Below are 21,584 nucleotides of genomic sequence, written 5' to 3' on the forward strand. Positions count from 1 at the left end.
GCACACCTTCAGCAGTAGGCACAGACTTTTCGTCTCGTTTATGCGTTTGCATTCTCCCGTGTTCCGAACTTCCGGGAACTCGACGCAAGGTTTGCGTCTCTTCGTTAACAGCCTTGGACACGTCTACTTGCTGCATCGAGCACGAAGCCTTCTCGGTACTGCTGGGTTTTTTGGGGCAGTAACCAGTCGTATGCCCAGAGCGGCGGCACTTTCCACAGAAAGATGTATTTGTATGTGGACCTGTCGTATTGGTCCAGCAATCAGCAGCTCCGTGATCACGTTTACCACAAAGAAAGCAGCGTGGTCTTTCCTTCTCTTCTTGTCGCTCAGGAGTTCGAGCTTGACCTGGTGGCTTGCTAGGATCTCTCTTGTTTTTACCTTTGCCAAGGTTAACTAACCCCTGCGCCTCCATGTAATGATATGCTAGTTTGTCAAGTCCTTGACAATTCCTTTCTCTCAAAAAGACTGCCAGTTTCTCATGGCAAGTCATCAGGAACTGTTCTGAGACAATCTTGTCCCGCAGAGCATCATATGTCTGGTCCGTGTTGGCCATTTCTTGCCAGTGATCAAAATATCACAATAGACTACCGGCAAACTGTCTACCAGTTTCGGAATTATCGGGTTTCGCCGACCGAAACTTGCGTCGGTAGCCTTCCTCCGTGAACCTGAAGCGTTGCAAAAGCGTCTGTTTTAGTGTCACATAGTCCATGGCATGATCCTGTGCCATTCTGCCGACAACACTTAGAGCTACGCCTGTCAAACAGAGGCTCAGCGATAGGGCCCATTTGTCTTGTGGCCAGCCCTGGCTCGTTGCGACCCGCTCAAATCGTTGAATGTATGCATCCAACTCATCGCGTTCTTCGTTAAATGGTGGGATTAGTTTGTGCGGACTTTGGTAGCTCTCGGTAGCACCTGCGTGCACACTCTCTGTAAGCTGCCCAGTAGTCATGCTAGCTGCTGTCGCATCTAACTCCGTCAAATTTAACTTGAGCTCGAGCACTTCCCTTTCTGCCTTTAATCTAGCTAGCGCTCCGGCATCAGCTTTTGCTGCATTGCGTTCAGCCAGACGTGCTTCACGCGCTTCTCTTTCGCGTGCGCACTCTTCGTCTACCCATTGTTTCAGTGCCGGGCCAGTCAACCCCAGTTCTTTTCCAATTGCCGTAAGCTTGTCTGTCTCCATCCTCACCCGTCAGACACGCACATGCAATGTGATGCTCTTCTCAATAGCTTAAGAACGGTCCTGTTGCGGACGCCAGATATGTGATGGTTAGGATCGTCACGTTGCAAAGCGTGTGACGTGAGGAAGATGGAGGAGACGGTGCATGATTAGAAACACACTACAATTATATTAGATGGCACGTAAACATGAATATCTTCAACTGGACCCACATATACAAGGTTGTTCATAAACAGGAAAAAATGTAGTCTCACGAGGTCGTGGTTGAAGTCCGGAGTGTGGTGAGACGTAGAGTCCTTGAGGTGGAACACTTGCTCGTAGAGTGATGACCGGCTTGCAAGAGCAGACGCAGCAGCACGGGGTCAGAAAAGGTGGACGCGTCCCACAGCTCCGTAGACGGGAACAGTCCACTCCGAAGTCTCGAGCAAGAATACGACCTAAGGCGCTCGTTTCGATGACAGTCGCCCAGTCACCCGAACCTCGCGCGTAGAAGCGGGTTCCAAGATGTCAGCAGGCCGACCTGAGGACTCGTGCAAGGCAACGACCCGAGGCGCTCCTCGTATCGATGACGGACGCTCGCTCTCCCGAACCTCGCGCGTAGATGCGGGTTCGAGGCTGCAACAGGCCTTTCCGAGGTCTCCTGCCGTACAACGACCCGAGGCGTTCCCTGTCCCGAAGATGGACATCCGGTCAAGTGAATCTCACCGGTAGATGTGTGTTCCGTAGGCCCGGCGGCCCTAGTTGTGCCGGCGTTCCAACGATCTCCGTTGCGCGAGCCCCTTTTCATGTGCTGCACGAGCCTCCCTTGTCTTTCTTTTCCTCTTGTTGAGGATGGCCGCAATGTCGTCTGCTCCTGCGCTCGGTACTTTGTACGTACTTCTTCACACATATACATTGTAATAAGGACTTGTCATAAGTAGAGACCGGATTTTAGACACATGCCTATTTTGTTCCTTGCTTCATAATATGCATAAATTCATAATGAGCATGAAATGAGTGTTAAGAAAAATGTGTAGTACTTCTTTAATGTGACACTCTCTTTGTCACTTCCTTTAACTTTTTGCACTGCTGCTGCCTAATACGCCGCATTGTGAGATGGTTCAGAGCATGTATATGCATGGCAAGAGCATGGCAAGGAGGAAAGTCGCTGCGAGAAATTCGTTAGGCCCTTTTCATCGCATGGCATGTGCACAATGCCTTCAGGAGCTCCCTGGGTGTCGCCACATGAGCCTCTTGACAGCTTTGGTTATCCGTGACCCCCCTGAAAAGCATTGTAGAAACTGCAGCACTTACCTTTTGACTAATGCGCAAGTGCAGAGGGGACATAGATAAAAGCGGGAGACGAGATAGGCGACGTCAAGTATGTTTCAGTAGAGTAGGGCCTCAATGCCCTCTGACGTGCCCTTCTGAATGCCTTCTGAAGCTCCCTGGGGGACGCAACAATGCCCACTGGATACTGTGTGACCCCCCCACAAAAGCATTGTAGCAGCTGCAGCACTTGCCTCTGTATTCACGCACAACAGTATCGACAGTCCAAGGAGGAGGTTGGGAGAATGTTAGAGAGGGAGTAGAGAGAGAGGCAGCAGGGAATGGGTACAACTGGATCCCATACCAACATAGTCAGGAAACGGATGATCAACATTACCCCTCTCCACGCGTGGCAGTTCACCTAAGATGACACAGGAAAAATAACATGCGTTGTCAGAAAGCATTGCTTATTTTGGCTCTCTTCAGTAAAGGAATGAGTAAACTAATGACACATCTCTCTGTGTGTTACGTGGACAACCACAAGTGGTGCAGGTAAGGTAACATTTAATATCACAACTGTCGTATGCCATCAACATCACCACCAAATACCGTCAATGAATGCAAACAGCACAAACAGCCAACCTGCGCGATAAACACCTGGCACAGCTCCGCATGGTCATCAGCGCCGCACACATTGGCAGCAGTGGGCATCGACGGTAAAGAGTTCTCTAATTTGAAGGGCCCACAGCAAGTTGGTGCAACATGCTGCCTCCTTTTTCCTACGTGAATACGTCAAATAAGGCGTCAGATGAATGTTTGCAAAACAACATGGTCAAAGGGCTCATTGAGCAAAAAAGACTGTGTTCGGCACCTGTAGCAGCCTAAATTCTCTGGCTGCAGCGCTACGGCACGGGTGTGCCTCAACGGAGCAGAGCGAGTGAAGCGGAACGCCATTGCACAAGGTGTTGCGTGAAGGGAGAGGACATTGCCACGACGCCATGTCACCCTCGTTCTCAGAAGCCTGTGTTATCTGCACGTTCTTTGTCAACGCAAGCCCTTGCCTGCATTCTAACTGTACCTCAGTAAACCCAAACGAAAACGCTCCAAGCATCCCAATGCACTCGCTTGCCCGCGAGGAGTTCATAGCTCAAAGGACCTCTCAGCGGAGTTCACTTGAACATTAATGCTTTTGCATTCACAACTCGTAAGAAGTGCTTAACTGTTAGATGTTTTTTCATCTGCATCCATCTGCTGTCTGTGTTAATTAGTCTACAGCCAAGGGTCAGCATGCTGTCACATCGTATTTTTTAGACCGCCATGTAAATCCAAAGCTAGTCTTGTGAGATGTTGTTCGAAGCTACTAAAAGTGGCCATAGTGCACCTACAAATGGCATTTGGGAATGAGGGGTACAGTATTTTGCAAAGGTGGCGGCCATGAACATGCAATGGTCATCCCATGCAATTGCTTTCGTTGGCGACGTAGCTTGTAGGCTTTCTCTGGGTTATGCAACCGCTGTGGATAGATGTATGTTGATTTAGTAACCGTAGCTTTAGTCACCAACGCCCGACGATGCAGCTTCGATTAGGCCTGACGGGCTAGACAGTGTAGCCAATGGTGTGACTGTGACAAAAGTTTGCTGCAGCCGATGTGATAACAGGCTGCAAACTGTTGCGGAAAGCTCATCACTAAAATGTTCCTACGGGTGGCTCATCAGTGATCGCTTGCACAAGCACACACACGGATTAGATTGACGGCCGTTGAAGTGATGTTCGGGTCCATGATCAACCAGCCAGTAACTACCGTGAGCATGTGTGCCAAGTTTGTGTGCTTGCGTGTGGGTAGAAAGCTCCCATCTGGGCAAACCTGTGTGCTTGAACACTGAACTCGATGCGATCAGCGAGCGTACTGCTGGCTGGTCAGACTAATCTTTGCACATGCTCTCGTGCTTTCCATACGCGCTGCTGTTGTACTTCCGTCTGTTCACGTCCTGTTAATTGTTTTCATTGTTATCGTCGACCTGGATGAACCACGTCTAGGCACCGGCCACACTCATTCACTGAAGATACTAATATACGAAAAATTGAATGTTTGAGAAATCCAATATTAGAATATTCGAGTATTCGTACACCCTTAAATTTCTATCCTCAAAGAAACATTGGGAGTTCCTGCAGATCAACTTTAGAATGCTTGTGTTAGTTAAACCATCAAATCATAAGAAGCCAACAAACACTGACACCAAAGACAACATAGGGGAAATTACTGGTACTTAATAAATTAAATAAAGAAACGATAAATTAATGGAAATGAAAGTGGATGAAAAATCCCACAACCTTCGCGTAATGCGAAGGTTGTAAGATCGTTCCCCACTTGCGACAAGTTGTTTTTTCATCTACTTTCATTTCCATTAATTTATTGTTTCGTTATTTCATTTATTAAGCACCAGTAATTTCCCCTATGGTGTCCTTTGTGTCAGTGTTTGTTGGCTTCCTATATGACTAGTAAATATCGGGCCCCTCGCTTAACCCCGTTTCTTCTTGTTTATTATGTAATGAAGGCCTCTAATCCGGTAACATTGATGCCTTCAGGTAGCGTGTGTGAGTTTATTGACTGGTTGCCTTCACCTAAAAAGATCGCATTCTCGTGCTGCCTGCGGCGGAAAGGATGTTCCACATCCGCCGCCAAGGTTTGTGAGTGGTGGCGCTGGCTAACACTCCCAGGGTTCTACACTCTTAGGCAAAGTTACACCCTTTGGGGTGTATCTCTGGCACACATCAATAATCGTTACCTGCCTTGCTTGCATTTTCTTTCTTGAAAATGCCACGCCTGCTACTTTCCTGTCGGGAATGCTACGTCACGCTGATAACGCGCATGCCGTTCATTACTGGGAACTACCATGCTCGTCGCGTTAAAGAAAGGAAATGCGGACAAGACAGATGACGATTATTGTTGTGTGGCAAAAGGGTGTAATTTTGCTTAAGAGTGTACTAGGAAACATAAATACCCAAGGAAGTAGATGGGGAAATGGTGCCGTGGTAGCTCAATTGGTAGAGCATTGCATGCGTAATGCGAAGGTTGTGGGATCATTCCCCACTTTCGGCAAGTTGTTTTTCATCCACTTTCATTTCCATTAATTTCGTCATCATCATAATTAGCCTGTTTTATGTCCACTGCAGGACAAAGGTCTCTTCCTGCGATCACCAATTACCCCTGTCCTGCGCCAACCTATTCCAACTTGTGGGGATGCGCGACTCTCACGCGTCCCTTGATATGTTGTTTTCCTGCATAACTCCAGTCTCTTGCAATCCAGCTTCGCCGCGTGGCCTGCATGATGCCCGCGGCAGTCGGTCTGGTTGAGGCGCCGTACAACAGATGGCGCAAGTGTTGCGCTGCTAACGCCGCCTACCAGCGGGGTTACTTGGGTGTGGAAAGGCAAGGGACTTCCTCTTCAGCTGCGGGTCGGCAAGTGGAGCGGCCCTTCCGCGCGTGCGCCGATCCATGCTTCTGCGAGACCTTCTCGCGTGGCCTCCTTCGAACGCGCCACCGTTCGCGTGATCGTACGCGCGAACGACCAGGCGTTGGTGTCCAGCATGGGGCGAACATATTCGTTCGTCATCTCGTTGCGGTGAGTCGGACTTCTAGATTTGTCGCACGCCCATGGGCATGTTTTGTGGATAGCAACTCGGCTAGGTGCAATAAATGAAATAAATGCCCTTGTGATTGTTTGCACTACTGTGTTGTCGTTCCTTTGTCCCAAGAGTATGAGGGTGAGGATCCCATAAACTATCGCCCACGAATTTTCTAATTTCATCGCTCCACCTATTCTTTTGTCGTCCTCAATTGCATTTTCCTTCTCTTTCTGCCAATTCTGTAACCCTAATGGTCCAACAGTTTTCTAACTGGCGCATTACATGACCTGCCCAGCTCCATTTTGTCCTCTTTATGTCAATTAGAATATTGTATATACCCGTTTGCTCTATTATCCAAACCGCTCTCTTTCTGTCTTTAAGGTTATGCTTAGCAATCTTTGTTCCATCGCTCTTTGCGTGGTCCTTAACTTGTTCTGAAGCTTCTTTGTCAGTCTCCAAGTCTCTACCCCATGCGTCAGCACTGATTGTACACCTTTCTTTTCAATGACAATGGTAAGCTTCCAGTCAGGAGCTGGCAATGTCTGCCATATGCGATCCAACCCATTTTTATTCTTTTATGAATTTCCTTCTCATGATCAGGGTTCCCTGTGATCAATTGACCAAGGTAAACATACTCCTTCACAGACTCTAGAGGCCGATTGGCGATCTTGAACTCTTGTTCCTTTGCCCAGCTATTTATCATTATCTTTGTCTTCTGCATATTAATCTTCAGTCCCACTCTTACACTTTCCCTGTTAAGGTCGTCAATCATTTGTTGTAACTCGTCAGCATTGTTGCTGTATAGAACAATGCCATCGTGAAGCCAAAAGTTGCCGAGATATTCGCCGTCGATCTTTACTCCTAAGCCTTCCCAATTTAATAGCTTGAATACTTATAAGCACGCAGTGCATAGCATTGGAGAAATTGTGTCTCCCTATCTGACCCCTTTCTTTATAGGTATCTTCCTGCTTTTCTTGTGTATAATCAAGGTAGCTGTAGAACCTCTGCAGATATTTTCCAAGGTATTTACGTAAGCGTTCTGTACTCCTTGATTATGTAATGCCTCTATGACTGCTGGTATATCTACTGAATCAAATGCCTTTTCATAATCTATGAAAGCCATATAGAGAGGGTTATTGTACTCTGCGGATTTCTCAATAACCTGATTGATGGCATGGATGTGATCCATTGTAGAGTATCCCTTCCTGAAGCCAGCCTGTTCCCATGGTTGACTAAAGTCCAGTGTTGCCCTTAATCTATTGGAGATTATTTTGGTAAATATTTTATATGATTGGGAGTAAGCTAATGGGCTTATAATTTTTCAATTCTTTAACGTCCCTTTTTGTGGATTAGTATAATGTTTGCATTCTTACAGTTTTCTGGGACTCTTGCAGTCGATAGACACTACGTACAAAGAGCCGCCAGTTTTTCAAGCATTATGTTTCCTCCATCTTTAATAAAATTGACTGTTATTCCATCTTCTCCTGCCGCACCTCCTCGTTTCATGTATTGCAAGCTCCTTCTGACCTCATCACTGGTTATAGGAGGAGTTCATGTATCCTGTTCATTACTGTTTCTAATTGAGGTATCCTGACTCCTCTGGGTACCGTACAGGTCTGCATAGAATTCTCCCGCTGCTTTTACTGTATCTTCGAGATTGCTCATGATATTACCCTGCTTATCTTTCAATGCATACATCTTGGTTTGTCCTGTGCCAAGTTTCTTTTTCACTGGTTTCAGGGTGCGTCCACATTTTACGGCTTCTTCAGTCTTTCTCACGTTATAGTTTTGAATATGCCTTATTTTCACCTTGATCAGTTTTGACACTTCTGCAAATTCTATTTTATTTCTTGAGTTGGACACTTTCCTTTTTTGTCGTTTCTTTATTAGGTACCTTGTTACTTGGGAGAGCTTGCCTACTGGTTGCCTTGGTGCCTTGCCTCCCACTTCGATTGCTGCCTCTGAAGCCAACCTAGTTACGGTTTCATTCATTAGCTCTATGTCATCATCATCTCTCTGTTCTAAGGCTGCATTTTTGTTTGCAAGTACCAGCCTGAATTTGTCTGCTTTTGTCCTTACTGCCTCTAGGTTGACCTGTTTCTTCTTGACCAATTTAGCTAATTCTCTCTTCAAACTGAGGTGAATCTTAGCCCTCACTAACCTATGGTCACTGCACTTTACCCTACCTATCACTTCCACATCCTGCACTATACTGGGATCAGCAGAAAGTATGAAGTCAATTTCATTTCTTGTTTCACCATTAGGGCTTTTCCAGGTCCACTTTCTGTTGCTACGCTTCCTGAAAAAGGTGTTCATTATTAGAAGCTTCTTCCTTTCTGCGAATTCTACCAGCATCTCTCCTCTAGCGTTCCTAGAATCGACGCCGTAGTTGCCAATTGTTTGTTCACCAGCCTGCCTTTTTCCCACTTTTGCATTGAAGTCGCCCATTACTATAGTATATTGAGTTCGCACTTTTCTCATTGCTAATTCAACATCTTCATAAAACTGATGTACTTCCTCATCATCTTGACTGTAAGCTTGAGCGTAGGCTGGTACTACCTTTAATCTATACCTCTTTTCAAGATCTTGTCTTCTGTGGAGCTCCGTCAGAAAAAAGCACCCCGCACCTCCACCAAATAAGTGTTATGTGGAAGCACAGTAGCGAAACTTTAGTTACGTAGGAAGACACAGACGAAAAGCTACATATAAGTATATCTACAAGAAAATACACCACACTTGGCCAGGAGGCAACAACCCGCGCTAGCCTCTAATCGTCGTCGTCGTCTTCACACTGCTTGCCTCTTCGTGATCGCAAATACTGTTCCATAGCACTACCCCCGGGGGCAGAAGCGCCGTCCCGGAGCGACTAAAGGCCGGACTCGAAAGCAGTGTAGTAGGCCTTGAGCCTGCTGACGTGGATGACATCACTGGATGCCAGAGTAGAGGACGAGGTTGAACTCACAGGAGCAATTTCATACATCACAGGCGTCACCTGGCGCAGCACGCGGTAGGGCCCTGTGTATCGCGAAAGGAGCTTCTCTGAAAGTCCCACGTAACGAGAGGGCGACCACAGGAGCACAAGCACACCAGGCGAAAACTGTACGTCACGGTGGCGGGCGTTGTAGTGACGCTGCTGAGTGGTTTGCGAGTCCGTCAGTCGAGCACGGGCAAGCTGGCGTGCGTGGTCGGCGAGGGCGATGGCGTCGCGCGCATAGTCGCTTGTTGGGATCGCAGCTGGAGGAAGTGCCGTGTCATGGGGCAAGGTAAGTTCGCGACCGTACAGAAGATAAAATGGAGAAAATCCGGTGGTGTCGTGCCAGGAAGAATTGTGCGCAAATGTGACGTGAGAAAGGGCAATGCCCCAGTCGTGGTGGTCTTTGGAAACGTACTTGGACAGCATATTGGTAAGAGTACGGTTTAACAGCTCTGTCAGGCCATTGGTTTGAGGATGGTATGAGGTAGTCAGCTTGTGTTGAATGAAACAGGAATGCACAATGTCGGCGATAACTTTAGAGAGGAAGTTTCGACCACGGTCAGTAAGCAGCTGTCGCGGGGTGCCATGAAGCAACATAATGTCACGCAAAAGAAAGTCTGCGACGTCAGTGACGCAACTGGTAGGGAGAGCCTGCGTGATAGCGTATCGGGTGGCGTAATCAGTTCTGACGGCTACCCATTAGTTCCGAGAGGATGACGTGGGAAAGGGACCAAGGTGGTCTAATCCAACACGAAAGAACTGTTCCACAGGGACTGTGACCGGTTGAAGATGACCGGCAGGTAGCACCTGAGGTGTTTTCTCACGCTGGCAAGGATCACAGGCAGCAGCATAGCGTCGGACGGAGCGAGCGAGACCAGGCCAATAGAATCAGTGGCGGCAATCATCAGAGCATGCGGCTTAGGGATGAGAAGGGCCACCTGGGGGGCGAGAGTAGGCAGTATAAGTAGACCGGGTCGGGGAACTCCAGCGACTTCGACAGTGCCGAGAAATGTGCCCGATTCAGTGACAGTGAAAACAAATGGGCTTGTCGTCAACAGTGCGTCATTGAGATGTGTTGAGGGAACGTGGTGGGTAAGAAGATGCGGGATGGGGCGGAATCGAAGAAGCCGGGCAGGTATCAGGGCGATGGGCCGAGAAGATGGTGTGAAGACCCATGTTTTCGAACTCCTGGCGGACAACTGCCTGGATCAGGGAAACCGTGACTGCAGGTGCGTTGGAGGAGCTGGAGTCGAAGGCAGCCAGATAGGCGGCCTCAATCTCACGCCGGACGATCCTGGTAACATCGGCAGTGTTGTTGGGACGAGAAGCGTCGGCACAGGAAGATGTCGCTGGGGTGTTGGGCAGACGGGCAAACTGCTGGTCAATACTTTGGCTTTTAGCGAGTTCCAGGCGGCGGCACTCTTTTATAACTGCATCCACCGTCGCTATGTTGTTGCAAACAAGCAAGTTGAAGGCGTCATCGGCAATGCCTTTGAGGATGTGGGAAACCTTGTCTGACTCAGTCGTGCGCGTCAGCTTTGCGGCACAGAACCAAGACGTTCTGAATGTACATGACATAGGGCTCTGTTGACGTCTGCACACGGCCCGAAAGCGCCTTCTGTGTGGCATGTTGGTGACCGTAGGGATTGCCGAACAAGTCTCGGAGCTTTTGCTTATGTGAATCCCAACTGGTGAGCTCATCTTCGTGCGTCCGAAACCAAATTGAGGTGTGCCACCGAGGTAAAAGACTACGTTGGCGAGCATGATAGTAGGGTCCCACCGGTTATTGCGGCTGACGTGTTCATACAGGCTGATCCAGTCATCGACGTCTTCCCCATCTTCACCCCGAGAATACGCCAGGATCACGGGGAGCGGGGAGAGTGATGTAGGTTGTCGGTGTGGCAGCAGGTGTCGTAGCCGGCGGAGTCGAGTTGTCGTAGCTGGGAGCCATGAAGGAAGGCTCGACGTACCGTCCACTGTGAAACTCCGTGACGAGGTCGAGGGAACGTCCACCTCCACCAGATATGTTACGCAGGAAGATGCAGACGAAAAGCTATATACAAGTATATTTACAAGAAAATACGCCGCACCTGGCCAAGAGGCAACAGCCCGCGCTAGCCTCTAATCGTCGTCGTCGTCTTCACATTGCTCGCCTCTTCGTGATCGCAAATACTGTTCCGTAGCACTATTTAGTGGGTGTATTTACAAGGATAGCAAACACTGGCCAATGTGGAAGCCAGGCAACATCAAGCAAGGCATGTCATCGTCATCAGATCAGCAGTGGCCACTTATGGCCACTGCTGATCCTAATAAATCCAAGGGTCAATATCGTCATCCTCTATTAGCACAAAACAATGTGTTGGCTAGCATTTGAAAATTGTCAAATGTAGGTACTGATGACCCTGCAGGAGCAGATGTTATTCTTTATGCTCCTTTCAATTTAGTTTACAATTGTATGCCCGATTTTGGGCTACTTTGCAAGCTCCCATCATGACAAAATTTAGTGCATAAGTTAGGCTGAGCTGCTATACAAGCAGTCTGGGAAAGCCATCTTTATGGCAGAGAAGGTCTGCAAACTGCAAGGGTCATAACCAGGTGCAACGAAATGGAATTGGCATGATTGCGTGAACAAATCCAGCTTCAATAACAATTCTTTCTAGGGGAGTATAGGTCCAATGGGCTAATTGACTACGGTGATGCCTCTCCGTGTGACCTCATTCTACAAACATGCCAGCTGCCTGCCACACATACACGAGCCCTCAACGCATTGCATTGTGGTCCAGTTTGTCAGGATTAAGATGTACCTCGGCAACTTTGCGCAGGCACTCACCTATTCTGTCATTCCTACACCTCTCCCTTTCCACCTGCGACGTTTGTTGGCAGTCGATTTTTCCCCCAAACCAATTTGCGGCAGTGGCGTGACCACCAGACTGAATGCAATCAAGACCTCTCCAAGAGAGCACAGGGTACGTAGACATTTTTCCTCTTGTCTGCCAGCCCGACAGTTTTGGCAAATTGCTTGGACTCAAGTTTGTCTGTGGTGCCCTGTACCTACGGCAAGTGCGTACATTGTGTTGCTGCTTTTCCGAACGCTAAGCATAAGAGCGGTGCCTAGTGCTCGTGTGTGGTTGTACTATGCCAAGCCACACTGATTGGAGGCCCAAGCCAATGATGGTTACCCGTAGCTCTCGTGAGCAAGCCCATTCGTCGTCAGGAAAGTACACTGCACAGCCGCGGAGACACTTTGCTTAGCGGTGTGCTGCGGGAAGCCATCCCCCTGAAGCAACGTGCTAGCGGCACCCTTTTCTGCATTTTATCCTGTGGCGTGGGGGCCTTTCTGCTTCTCACACCACTCTGGAACCAGGTGTTGTGCAGCGTTGGGTGTCGCCAAAGACAAATTAACCTGCTTCCGTTAATACCGGGCAATACTCTGTTTTTTATGCGTTGCATATTGCAATCACTCAGTTCAGCCCTTGGGCGCAGCCGGGCAGCCACCATTGACCTTTAGCGCAACCACGTGATGTGACGTCACGACAGCCGTAGGAAAAGCTGGGCCCCAACTCGTGCGGTCGCGCGCGGCCACAGCCACCACCTGACTCCCGCTCCTCCCGCTAGAGGCGCTGCGCCGGCGCATGACGTCACGGAGGAAAAGCTGGGCCCCAACTCGCGCGGTCACGCGCGGCCGCAGCCACCACCTGACTCCCGCTCCTCCCACTAGGGGCGCTGCGCCGGCGCGTGACGTCACAGAGGAAAAGCTGGGCCCCAACTGGCGCGGTCGCGCGCGGCCGCAGCCACCACCTGACCGCGCAATATGCAACGCATTCTTGGCTTAACCAAGCTAAGCCTGGCCATTTTTTTTGTGTGTGCAACGCTCACTACACCTTTTGCAGGCTGAGCGCATACATAGCAACAGACTAGGTTACGCAAGGTAATGGCTGACGGGGCCCTGAGGCTCGCTAAGCTCAAATCTGTGGGGCTCAGGACTCCTGCGAGATAGAAGATGCCTACAAGTTACAGCATAGTGATGAGCATAGGAGTTGGACAACGCACATTGACAATATAGTAGGCAAGGCAAATCAAAGGTTAGGATTTATTCGACGGACTTTCAAACAAGCACCCGCAGAATCCAAACTTATTGTATACAAAGTGCTAGTTCGTCCTCTAATGGAATATGCTTGCGAAGTCTGGGATCCATACGACCGAAAGAATGCACTAGGATAGGATAGGAATAACTTTAAGAAAGTGCCAGCAACTGACGGTTTAACCCGTTGTGATGCTGGCCAAGTGTCAACCCGGGGTTATACCCTACTCTTCACTACCCCAGTTGGGGCCGTTTGTAGTGGGTCGCGAGGCTTGTGCTTTTCGAGCGCACCCCGGGCCTGCTGGATCGCCCATAGTTGTGTGTCCTTGTCTGCAGACTGCAGTGCACCTTGACGTTAGAGCGGCTAAGTCCTGAAAGTAGCTGCCGTCGGGAACCTGGCACTGTCCCACATGATGTGCCATTGGTCCGCCGTACCCGCTGCACAAACACCGCACAGCCCACTCGGATAGAGCTCTGGGTGAAGCACATGCAGCATTGCGGGGGCAAGGAGTGACGCGGTCTGTATTTGCCTTAGGATTACGGCCTCCTCCCGACTGAGAGCCGGGTGTGGAGGCGGCATTGTCGGTCGAGCTAAGCGATAACACTTGGTTACTTTGGCATAACTGGTCAATCTATCCTTGGTTTCGAACTACCACACAGAACGGTCACTCTCGAGGGCGTGGAAGGTAAGTGCTCACGCCGCCAAGTAGGCTGTCTCGTTGTGATTCAGGGAGGATGCACACTCACCTGCGTGCGCCGGGAACCACTTGATACGGATGATGCTGCTGCGGTCTTGAAGTTGGAGCTTGCTGATGGTGGCGGCCGCCGGCGCGCAAATTCGCCCCTTGGCAAGGTTGCGTACGGCGTTCCTCGAGTCGCTGAGCACCGTGTGACACTCGGCCTCGGTGATCGCCAGAGCGATGGCAACCTCCTCAGCGTCGGTGGCGTTCGTGCACCGCACGCTCGCTGCCGTTGCCTTGGTGCCGGTAGCCACCGCAGCGACCACTGCCGCGAAGCCTTCCCGCTAAAAGATTCACTAAAATTAGAAGTTAGAAAATTAGAAATTAGAATGCACTAAGAATGCACTAAAATTAGAAGTTGTGCAATGGCGTGCCTTGCGCTTCATTTTTTCCACATATCGAAGACAAGACTCAGTGTCACCGCTTTATGAAAAGGCAAACCTTCCTTTACTTAAAATGCGAAGGAAAGAGAAAAGGCTGAGCCTTTTTTACAGCATTATGAATCACATGGTGCTGGTAAACAAGGAACGCTACATAACCGAGACAACATCACAGGCAGTAAGGAATAAACATTCAAAGTATGTGAAAGAAGGTAGATTTTCTAAGGATTGTTTTAAATATTCTTTCTTTTTGTAAACTGTGAGAGAATAGAATAAACTGCTGGAGAGAGTTGTAAGTGCGACTGGCTGCGAGCAGTTTCAGACCCACCTTCAACAATACTCTTCTTAGTGGCGCTTCATTTCAGTTTTTGCTGCCTCATAGTGCTGTACTAAGTGCCACAAGCTGATGCACTAAGTGTCATGAATTGTTCTTAATATCGTTTGTGTATACCTGATCATATGCACTGCTGTGCGTTTAGTGTTTATTGTTGTATAGCATGTAATATTGTCACGTGGTGGTGACGTTGAATAACACAGTAGCAGTACTGTGAACTACAAAACTAACTTTTATTGGGCGAACCTGTGCCCACAAAACAGGCTACACTTATAGCACAACAATAGCGGCGAACACGCTCAGCGATCGTTGAAAATCTGATCAGCGGGCCAAGCGCGTCGGCTTTTATAGATCAGTCATCGAATGTTCCAGATTAACCGTTGGGACCCGCATGCCTTCTACAAAGTTCTACACCATTCGTGTCAAGCGATGAAATCAGATAACACAAGGTTCGGCAACAACTGACAGCGGATAGAAGCATCGATAACTTTCCAGAAACTTTGGATACATGCAGGCGCGTCCCGAGCTGTGCGATAACATTTGTTAGGCGGCAAAACGTGTCGCCCGATAAAGACAAGTACACGTGTCAATATGTTATTGTACTCAGTCCTATCTTGGCCCTGTAAAGGGCTATAGTATGTTCAAGTAAATAAATAAATAACAATAAATCTGTTACTGCAGTACATGCATGAGTGGAACCAAAGACTTGTGCAGATCCTGCAGACAATGGATGCTTCCCTATAAGTGATTTGCTGCAGTCATGGGCACAATGCCTATGCACGTCACACTGTGCTAAATAGTACTATCATGAACATACAGGAGCGTGCACATTACACATCCTTAGGTAAGGTTATATTCGTAATTGTTTTTTCTAGTAGTTGAATGTGTCTTCCTCACCTTCACATACTGCATTAATTCGCAGTTGCATTACATTCTTGTGAATGCAGTATTTGAATGAGAGTTAGTCATTTGGATATCTCGCACTGAAAGGAAACAATAGATTAGGCTTGCTACATACCTAAGTAAAAACTTGCGTAACACACCTTCTAATATGCGGTAACTAGCATATCTAACCTATGTTCATCCACAACTAGAATTTTCTTCATCCACATGGTCATCGTATCAGTAGTACCTTAGCATGTTGGAAGCTGCTCAGAAAGGAGCAGCCAGATTCATCTCATGTAAGTATGACCATCTTTCTAGCATTACCCGAATAAAAAAAAGGACATTTCACTTCAGTGATTAGAAATTCGCCGCATGATAGCTATTTTCCGTCTATTTCACAGGTACATTTATGTCCATACACCTCACAGTCTGCGAATTCATGCACCTGTGCCCACGTCACGGCACCTTCACAACATGCTCAGTTTCATGCACATCCGCAGGCATTTCACTCATCATCACTGCCTTGCGCTATTGCACTTTGGAACGGTCTTCCGGATCACATCGCATCCATGTCTAACCACGAAACTTTTCGTGGTAGCCTGAATATGCTCTTTGATAACACTGTATAAGAATGTTCCACTGTACTCATTTGTTTTGCTACTTTTTTTTCTTTCCTCCCCTCCCTTTTTTAGGCTACTTTTTTCTGTTCTGTGCAAACTGTTAGCTCCTTTAACCAGTTCCATTCAGTGGGCCTGTCGGGTGCTATGAATGAATGAATGAATGAATGAAAGAAAGAATAAATAAATATGCTGTGCTGTAGTAGTCCTGCATTCACATGGTGCTAATTTTTAGAAAAACGAATTCTCGTGGCTTTTTCCAAGCAATGGTTGTAGCAGGGCCATTTGATATTTGTTGGTTGCTAGCGCAACCTTTGCTCATTTGTCATTGCCTAGGCAGTGTTGCGTACACACTCCTGAGCTCATTGCTTGGCAACAAATGTGCATAGTGACTGTTGTTTGCAGGACCAAATGTTTTTGAGTTAATGAGAATCTTAAGTTGTGCAGTAACGCACAGGCTGGTGAGGCAAGACATAGTGTGAATCACTAAATTTCCCAAATTAATGAGGTTAAAATGAACAAGCTCTTGCTGTAATGGCTTACAACTCTATAATTTACTATTGGAAACTTGACCTGCTAAACTAAATAAACTCTCTAAAAAGTTGAGAGTCATTTTAGCGTACGCTTATGAGGATGAAAGCGAAAGCCTGCATGCTCACGAGACGAGACATAGTGCGAATCACTAAATTTTCCAAATTAGGTTAAAATGAAAAAGCTCTTACTGTAATGGCTTACAAGTCTATGATTTACTGTTGAAAACTTGACATGCTAAAGTAAATAAACTTGTTAAAAAGTTTAGTCACTTTAGCATACACTTATGAGGATGCTCACGAGACATTCATTGCATTACTGGAGAGAGAGACAGAGAGAGAAAGAGAGAGCTCTTTATTAGAAAAACAGAGAAATTTGCCGGCGCGTATATAACCGCTGGCATGCTACTCTGTATAGGGATGGGGAATGGGATTAAAAGATTCCAGAGGAGAGTGGGAGAAAAAGAACATTTTAATTCAAACGCGTTACTTCCTGTTACTTGTTTTCTCCCACCAAAGGTTGTGGGTTCGATGCCGTATTTAACTCTGCCTTATTTAACTGTGACTTAATTTGCCATAATTAATACCAAAGGTCATGGGTTTGACTCCCATCAAAAGTCGTTGGTTCGAGTGCCTTAATTAATTGTACCTGAATTAGCTGTGCCTTAATTTCACCTTAATTAACAACAAGGTTGTAGGTTCAACTACCACCAGAGGTCATGGGTTCGACTCTTGACCTTCGCAATGTCAATTGGAATCCACCTTGGAGATGTGGCCGGTTCGCCCATATCTCCAAGCGGGCTCGACTCTCCCTAAAGGTTGTGGGTTCTACTTTCGACGTTCGTAATGGCAATTAGAATTGAACTTCGAGATCTGGCCGGTTTGCCTATATCTATTAACTTTGCCTTAATGAACACCACAGGTCATGCTGTCGCTTCTTCAGCTCGGCTTCCCACTTTCTTATAAAGAAATTGATGGTCTAATTAGCCCTAATTAACACCAGAGGTCGTGGGTTCGACTACCACCACCCTGGTCCAGCTTATCATCTAATGTTGTATAAATGGGCACACCCTTTCTGGAACAATCATCTTTGGACATGTCCTTTGCAATGTTGGTTGCCATGAGCTGCGCCTCTGTACCCCCACCAACTTGATAATTGTTAAAAAGCCACTTAGTGTTTGGACTAAAGTTGTCGCCTGAAACGAAACACTGTTGTTAGTGTTACACTGCGTGCAAATGGAGGACGAGTATGGTAACTGAGAATGTATTGTGGTTCACACAGGTGGCCAGGTAAATATACCTGGTAGTGAAGCTTCCATAGAAGCCCGTACGTTCAAAACATGGTGGTTCATCGGCTGTTCATGGGGCTTAGCGCGATCTGTGTGAGGAGAGAACACTTCCGCCGGAAGAAAAAGTAATGTGACGCCATAATTGTTAAAAACAGAAGTGACGTCATTTTATTCTCAAAGGTGTGAAATTTGTTTTGGTGGCCCGCCATTACAGCTGTATGTTCAAATTCCCCGCCGTTCAACTTGGTGTGGATCCCGAGCTTTTAGCGCAGAAAGTGATGCAGTAAAAGGTCAGCCATATGGGTGTCGAAATCATACCCTTGCACACAACATACTTTCTTTGGAGGCCGACGAAAGCTTTGGGTGTAGAGCGCTGGTCCCACCATCGAACGCCAAGCCTGTCGACCAGCACAGTCAGACGAAAACAGCTAAAGTAAATAATTGTCTGCCGGTGGTAATTTTGAATCGGAAGGTTAAGAAATGATGAAACTACCTCCGTCATCAGATTCAGACAAATTTCAACAAGCAACAGAACGTGTGAGGGTATTGTAACACGTTAACTTTACGAGTGCACCTTTCTGCACACTTAGAGAAGCATTGCATTGCAAGTGATAGCGGCGTGAAAACACCGCTCTTATGGTGGGCGCTGAAAAAAAGGTATTTATTGATAATTATAAAGTAAAACAGAGCTGTCTTTTCTTTTCTCGTCATGCGCATTTAGAATTCAAAAGGAATTTTATTTTTCTTGAATTAATATGTGTCTCGTTTTAATTAAACTCCTTTTTCTTTCCCAATGTTTGTTCTCTCTTCATATAGTCGCCCTTCAATCACATCTTCCATAACCGCCCTTGCTGAAGCCAGTGACACTTCGTTCTGAGCCACTTTTTGCCCGAAGCTTCGCGACCTATTTGGATTGACCTTGCAGGTGGTGCAAACATTGACTACAGTAATGGTGGGGAGAGCGATCTTTCATAAGAGGCCTTATTTCACCCACTCTTGTGCAAAGTGCATGCAGCAGTCGGCTGTGCCTTTTTTTCCTCCATCTTATTACTTCCAGTTGGGAGAGAGCTGTGCAAAGTGGACAGCTTGCATCTTGACTGGGCAGCACAAGATTAGACACAACAAGAAAGGGCATGATGCATAGTGCCATGCCTTGTTTTGTCATTGTGTTCAGTTTAGCGTCCCTAAATTTAAGAAATATGCGTCAAGAGCTTGCAAAAGTCTTCACTTGACCTTGTGATACACATTTGCATCTGTGACCTTGCCTGCTTTTTTGTTGTGTTGGAGCAGACTCCTCCTTTCTCACCCCCTTCTACTATTTTGCTCTTTTTATCCCCCCTACTCACTCCCCCATGCAAGGTAGCCAACCAGAACTACCTCTGGTTAACCTCCCTGCCTTTCTTTGCATCTCTCTCTCCATGCAGACTCCTCGCGACCAGGCAGCACAAGTACCAAGGCTACCAATGGCCTGTGTGTAGACACTTTCATCGAGCATCGCATTGCCTCTTTCTACATGGTGAGAGCAGACTGGAAAGTGCATCTTGTAACCTGACTTGGTTTGGTTGGACACAAACTGAAATAACCGTGGGTGTCAACAGATTTTGCCTTGTCCCATGCTAACCATGCTTGATAGCCACTGCCAGCAAATAGTAAAGGAAACCAAAGCTCTAGCAGACAGAATTTACATATGGAATTTAAATATTATGTGCTTTAACTCTTGTAATATCATGTACATTACGCACATAATAGCATATTTATAATGTAGCATGTACAGTAGAACCTCGTTGATAAAATCCCGTCTCGCACAGTTTCCCAGCGCCAACATTTGCGATAAAATATGGAAAATATAACCCTACAGTTATGACTCTTTATTAGCGGTTAATATGTTCTCCAGGTACACAACCTTTAGACTCCAGTGTTCAGTATATTGCTAAATCATGTGGTACATTTCAATTATTCCTGCCACTAGGAGGTCCCGTGTAAATAAGAAAAGGTGTGACGCCTGCACGGTTGAGAGCTGTTGGTGCCCACCATGGCAGTTTCCCCACAGTGGTCCCCGCCCTGGGTCACGTGAAAAGGCCGCCATGCACTCGGCTTCCTATTCTGGCATCAAAAAATCTCGCAGGTCGTCGTAGGTCGCCATTCACAGCTATCGCCGCCATCCCATTATAATAAGCATCTTCACCTATCTGTTTCACGGTGTCTGCTGTGCAGTACCATTGGAAATGTACTGCACCCATTTAATAGGTGATAACCCCAACGCACGACCATTTGCTGCTGTAGGCAGTGTGAAATGAGAGTGATGTATCACTCTGATGTCGTCATGTATTACTCTGACGGCCTCAGCGGTACTGTGGCCGAATCTTCGGCATTTAAAGCATCGCAGAGAATTGGGTACGCACGGTCTGACCCGCATCTTATGTCATCATCATCATCATCAATCTGGTTACACCCACTGCAGGGCAAAGGCCTCTCCCATACTTCTCCGACAACCCCGGTCATGTACTAATTGTGGCCATGTCGTCCCTGTAAACTTCATAATCTCATCCGCCCACCTAGCATCTGCCGCCCCCTGCTACGCTTCCCTTCCCTTGGAATCATGTCCGTAACCCTTAATGACCATCGGTTATCTTCCCTCCTCATTGCATGTCCTGCCCATGCCCATTTCTTTTTCTTGATTTCAACTAAGATGTCATTAACTCGTATTTGTTCCCTCACCCAATCTGCTCTCTTTTCTTATCCCTTAACGTTACACCCATCATTCTTCTTTCCATAGCTCATTGCGTTGTCCTCAATTTAAGTAGAACCCTTTTCATGAGCCTCCAGGTTTCTGCCCCGTATGTGAGTACTGGTAAGACACAGCTGTTATACACTTTCCTCTTGAGGGATAAGGGCAACCTGCTGTTCGATCTGGGAATGCCTGCCAAATGCACCCCAGCCCATTCTTATTCTTCTAATTATTTCAGTCTCATGATCCGGATCCGCGGTCACAACCTGCCCTAAGTACGTGTATTCCCTTACCACTTCCAGTGCCTTGCTTCCTATCGTAAACTGCTGTTCTCTTCTCAGACTGTTAAACATCGCTTTAGTTTTCTGCAGATTCATTTTTAGACCCACCCTTCTGCTTTGCCTCTCCAGGTTAGTGAGCATGCATGGCAATTGGTCCCCTGAGTTACTAAGCAAGGCAATTTCATCAGCGAATTGCAAGTTACTAAGGTATTCTCCATTTGAGATTGCCTTTCTGATGCGATAGCGAGTTCATAACGTCGCGGTGGTGCATTTCTTTTTCATGTATGTAAACCTTGTTTCTCCAAATAAAAAATTTGTTGAAAGTTCACACCTGTCCATTCTACCTGTCTTTTTTTTTTCATCCTCATCTCTTTTGCGCTGTTTTTCTTCATGTTAAATAAGGAGACACACATACGTCAGTAGTGAGTCACACAGCTTAAATTGACTTGCATACTGAAATTTCCATGGTTCACCAGACTTGCTGTACAAATGTTTGTAGTAGTTGCTTCAATGGCAAAAGCTTATAAGAACATAAGTTACTGTTAACATAAGTTTTCCCGTACAATGATGAAGGGATGTACCTAAATTTTACTTTGATTATTACATTAAAGAAACTTGATAGAGAACTCTTTTTTTAAATCCTGCATTTTTTTTTGTGCTGTTGCTAATACCTTTTGCTGCATCAAGTGGCTC

At 47.0% G+C, this 21,584-nt stretch overlaps 1 protein-coding gene across 14 annotated transcripts in view; it reads left to right on the top strand.

Moving 5' to 3' along the window:
* Positions 1–21,584, top strand: part of mio (GATOR complex protein mio) — a 560,893-nt gene that overhangs the window by 228,301 nt on the left and 311,008 nt on the right. For all 14 annotated transcript variants that reach the window (XR_012826275.1, XM_075682897.1, XM_075682900.1 and 11 more), the window contains one exon: positions 19,307–19,398. Coding sequence is in view for 13 of the 14 variants with exons in the window: in XM_075682897.1 (XP_075539012.1) it covers positions 19,307–19,398 (92 nt within the window). In the remaining variant the exon portion in view is untranslated. The remainder of the gene's footprint in view (positions 1–19,306; positions 19,399–21,584) is intronic.

This window comes from Dermacentor variabilis, chromosome 2 (assembly GCF_050947875.1).
Source record: "Dermacentor variabilis isolate Ectoservices chromosome 2, ASM5094787v1, whole genome shotgun sequence".
Classification (NCBI taxonomy): Eukaryota; Metazoa; Arthropoda; class Arachnida; order Ixodida; family Ixodidae; genus Dermacentor; species Dermacentor variabilis.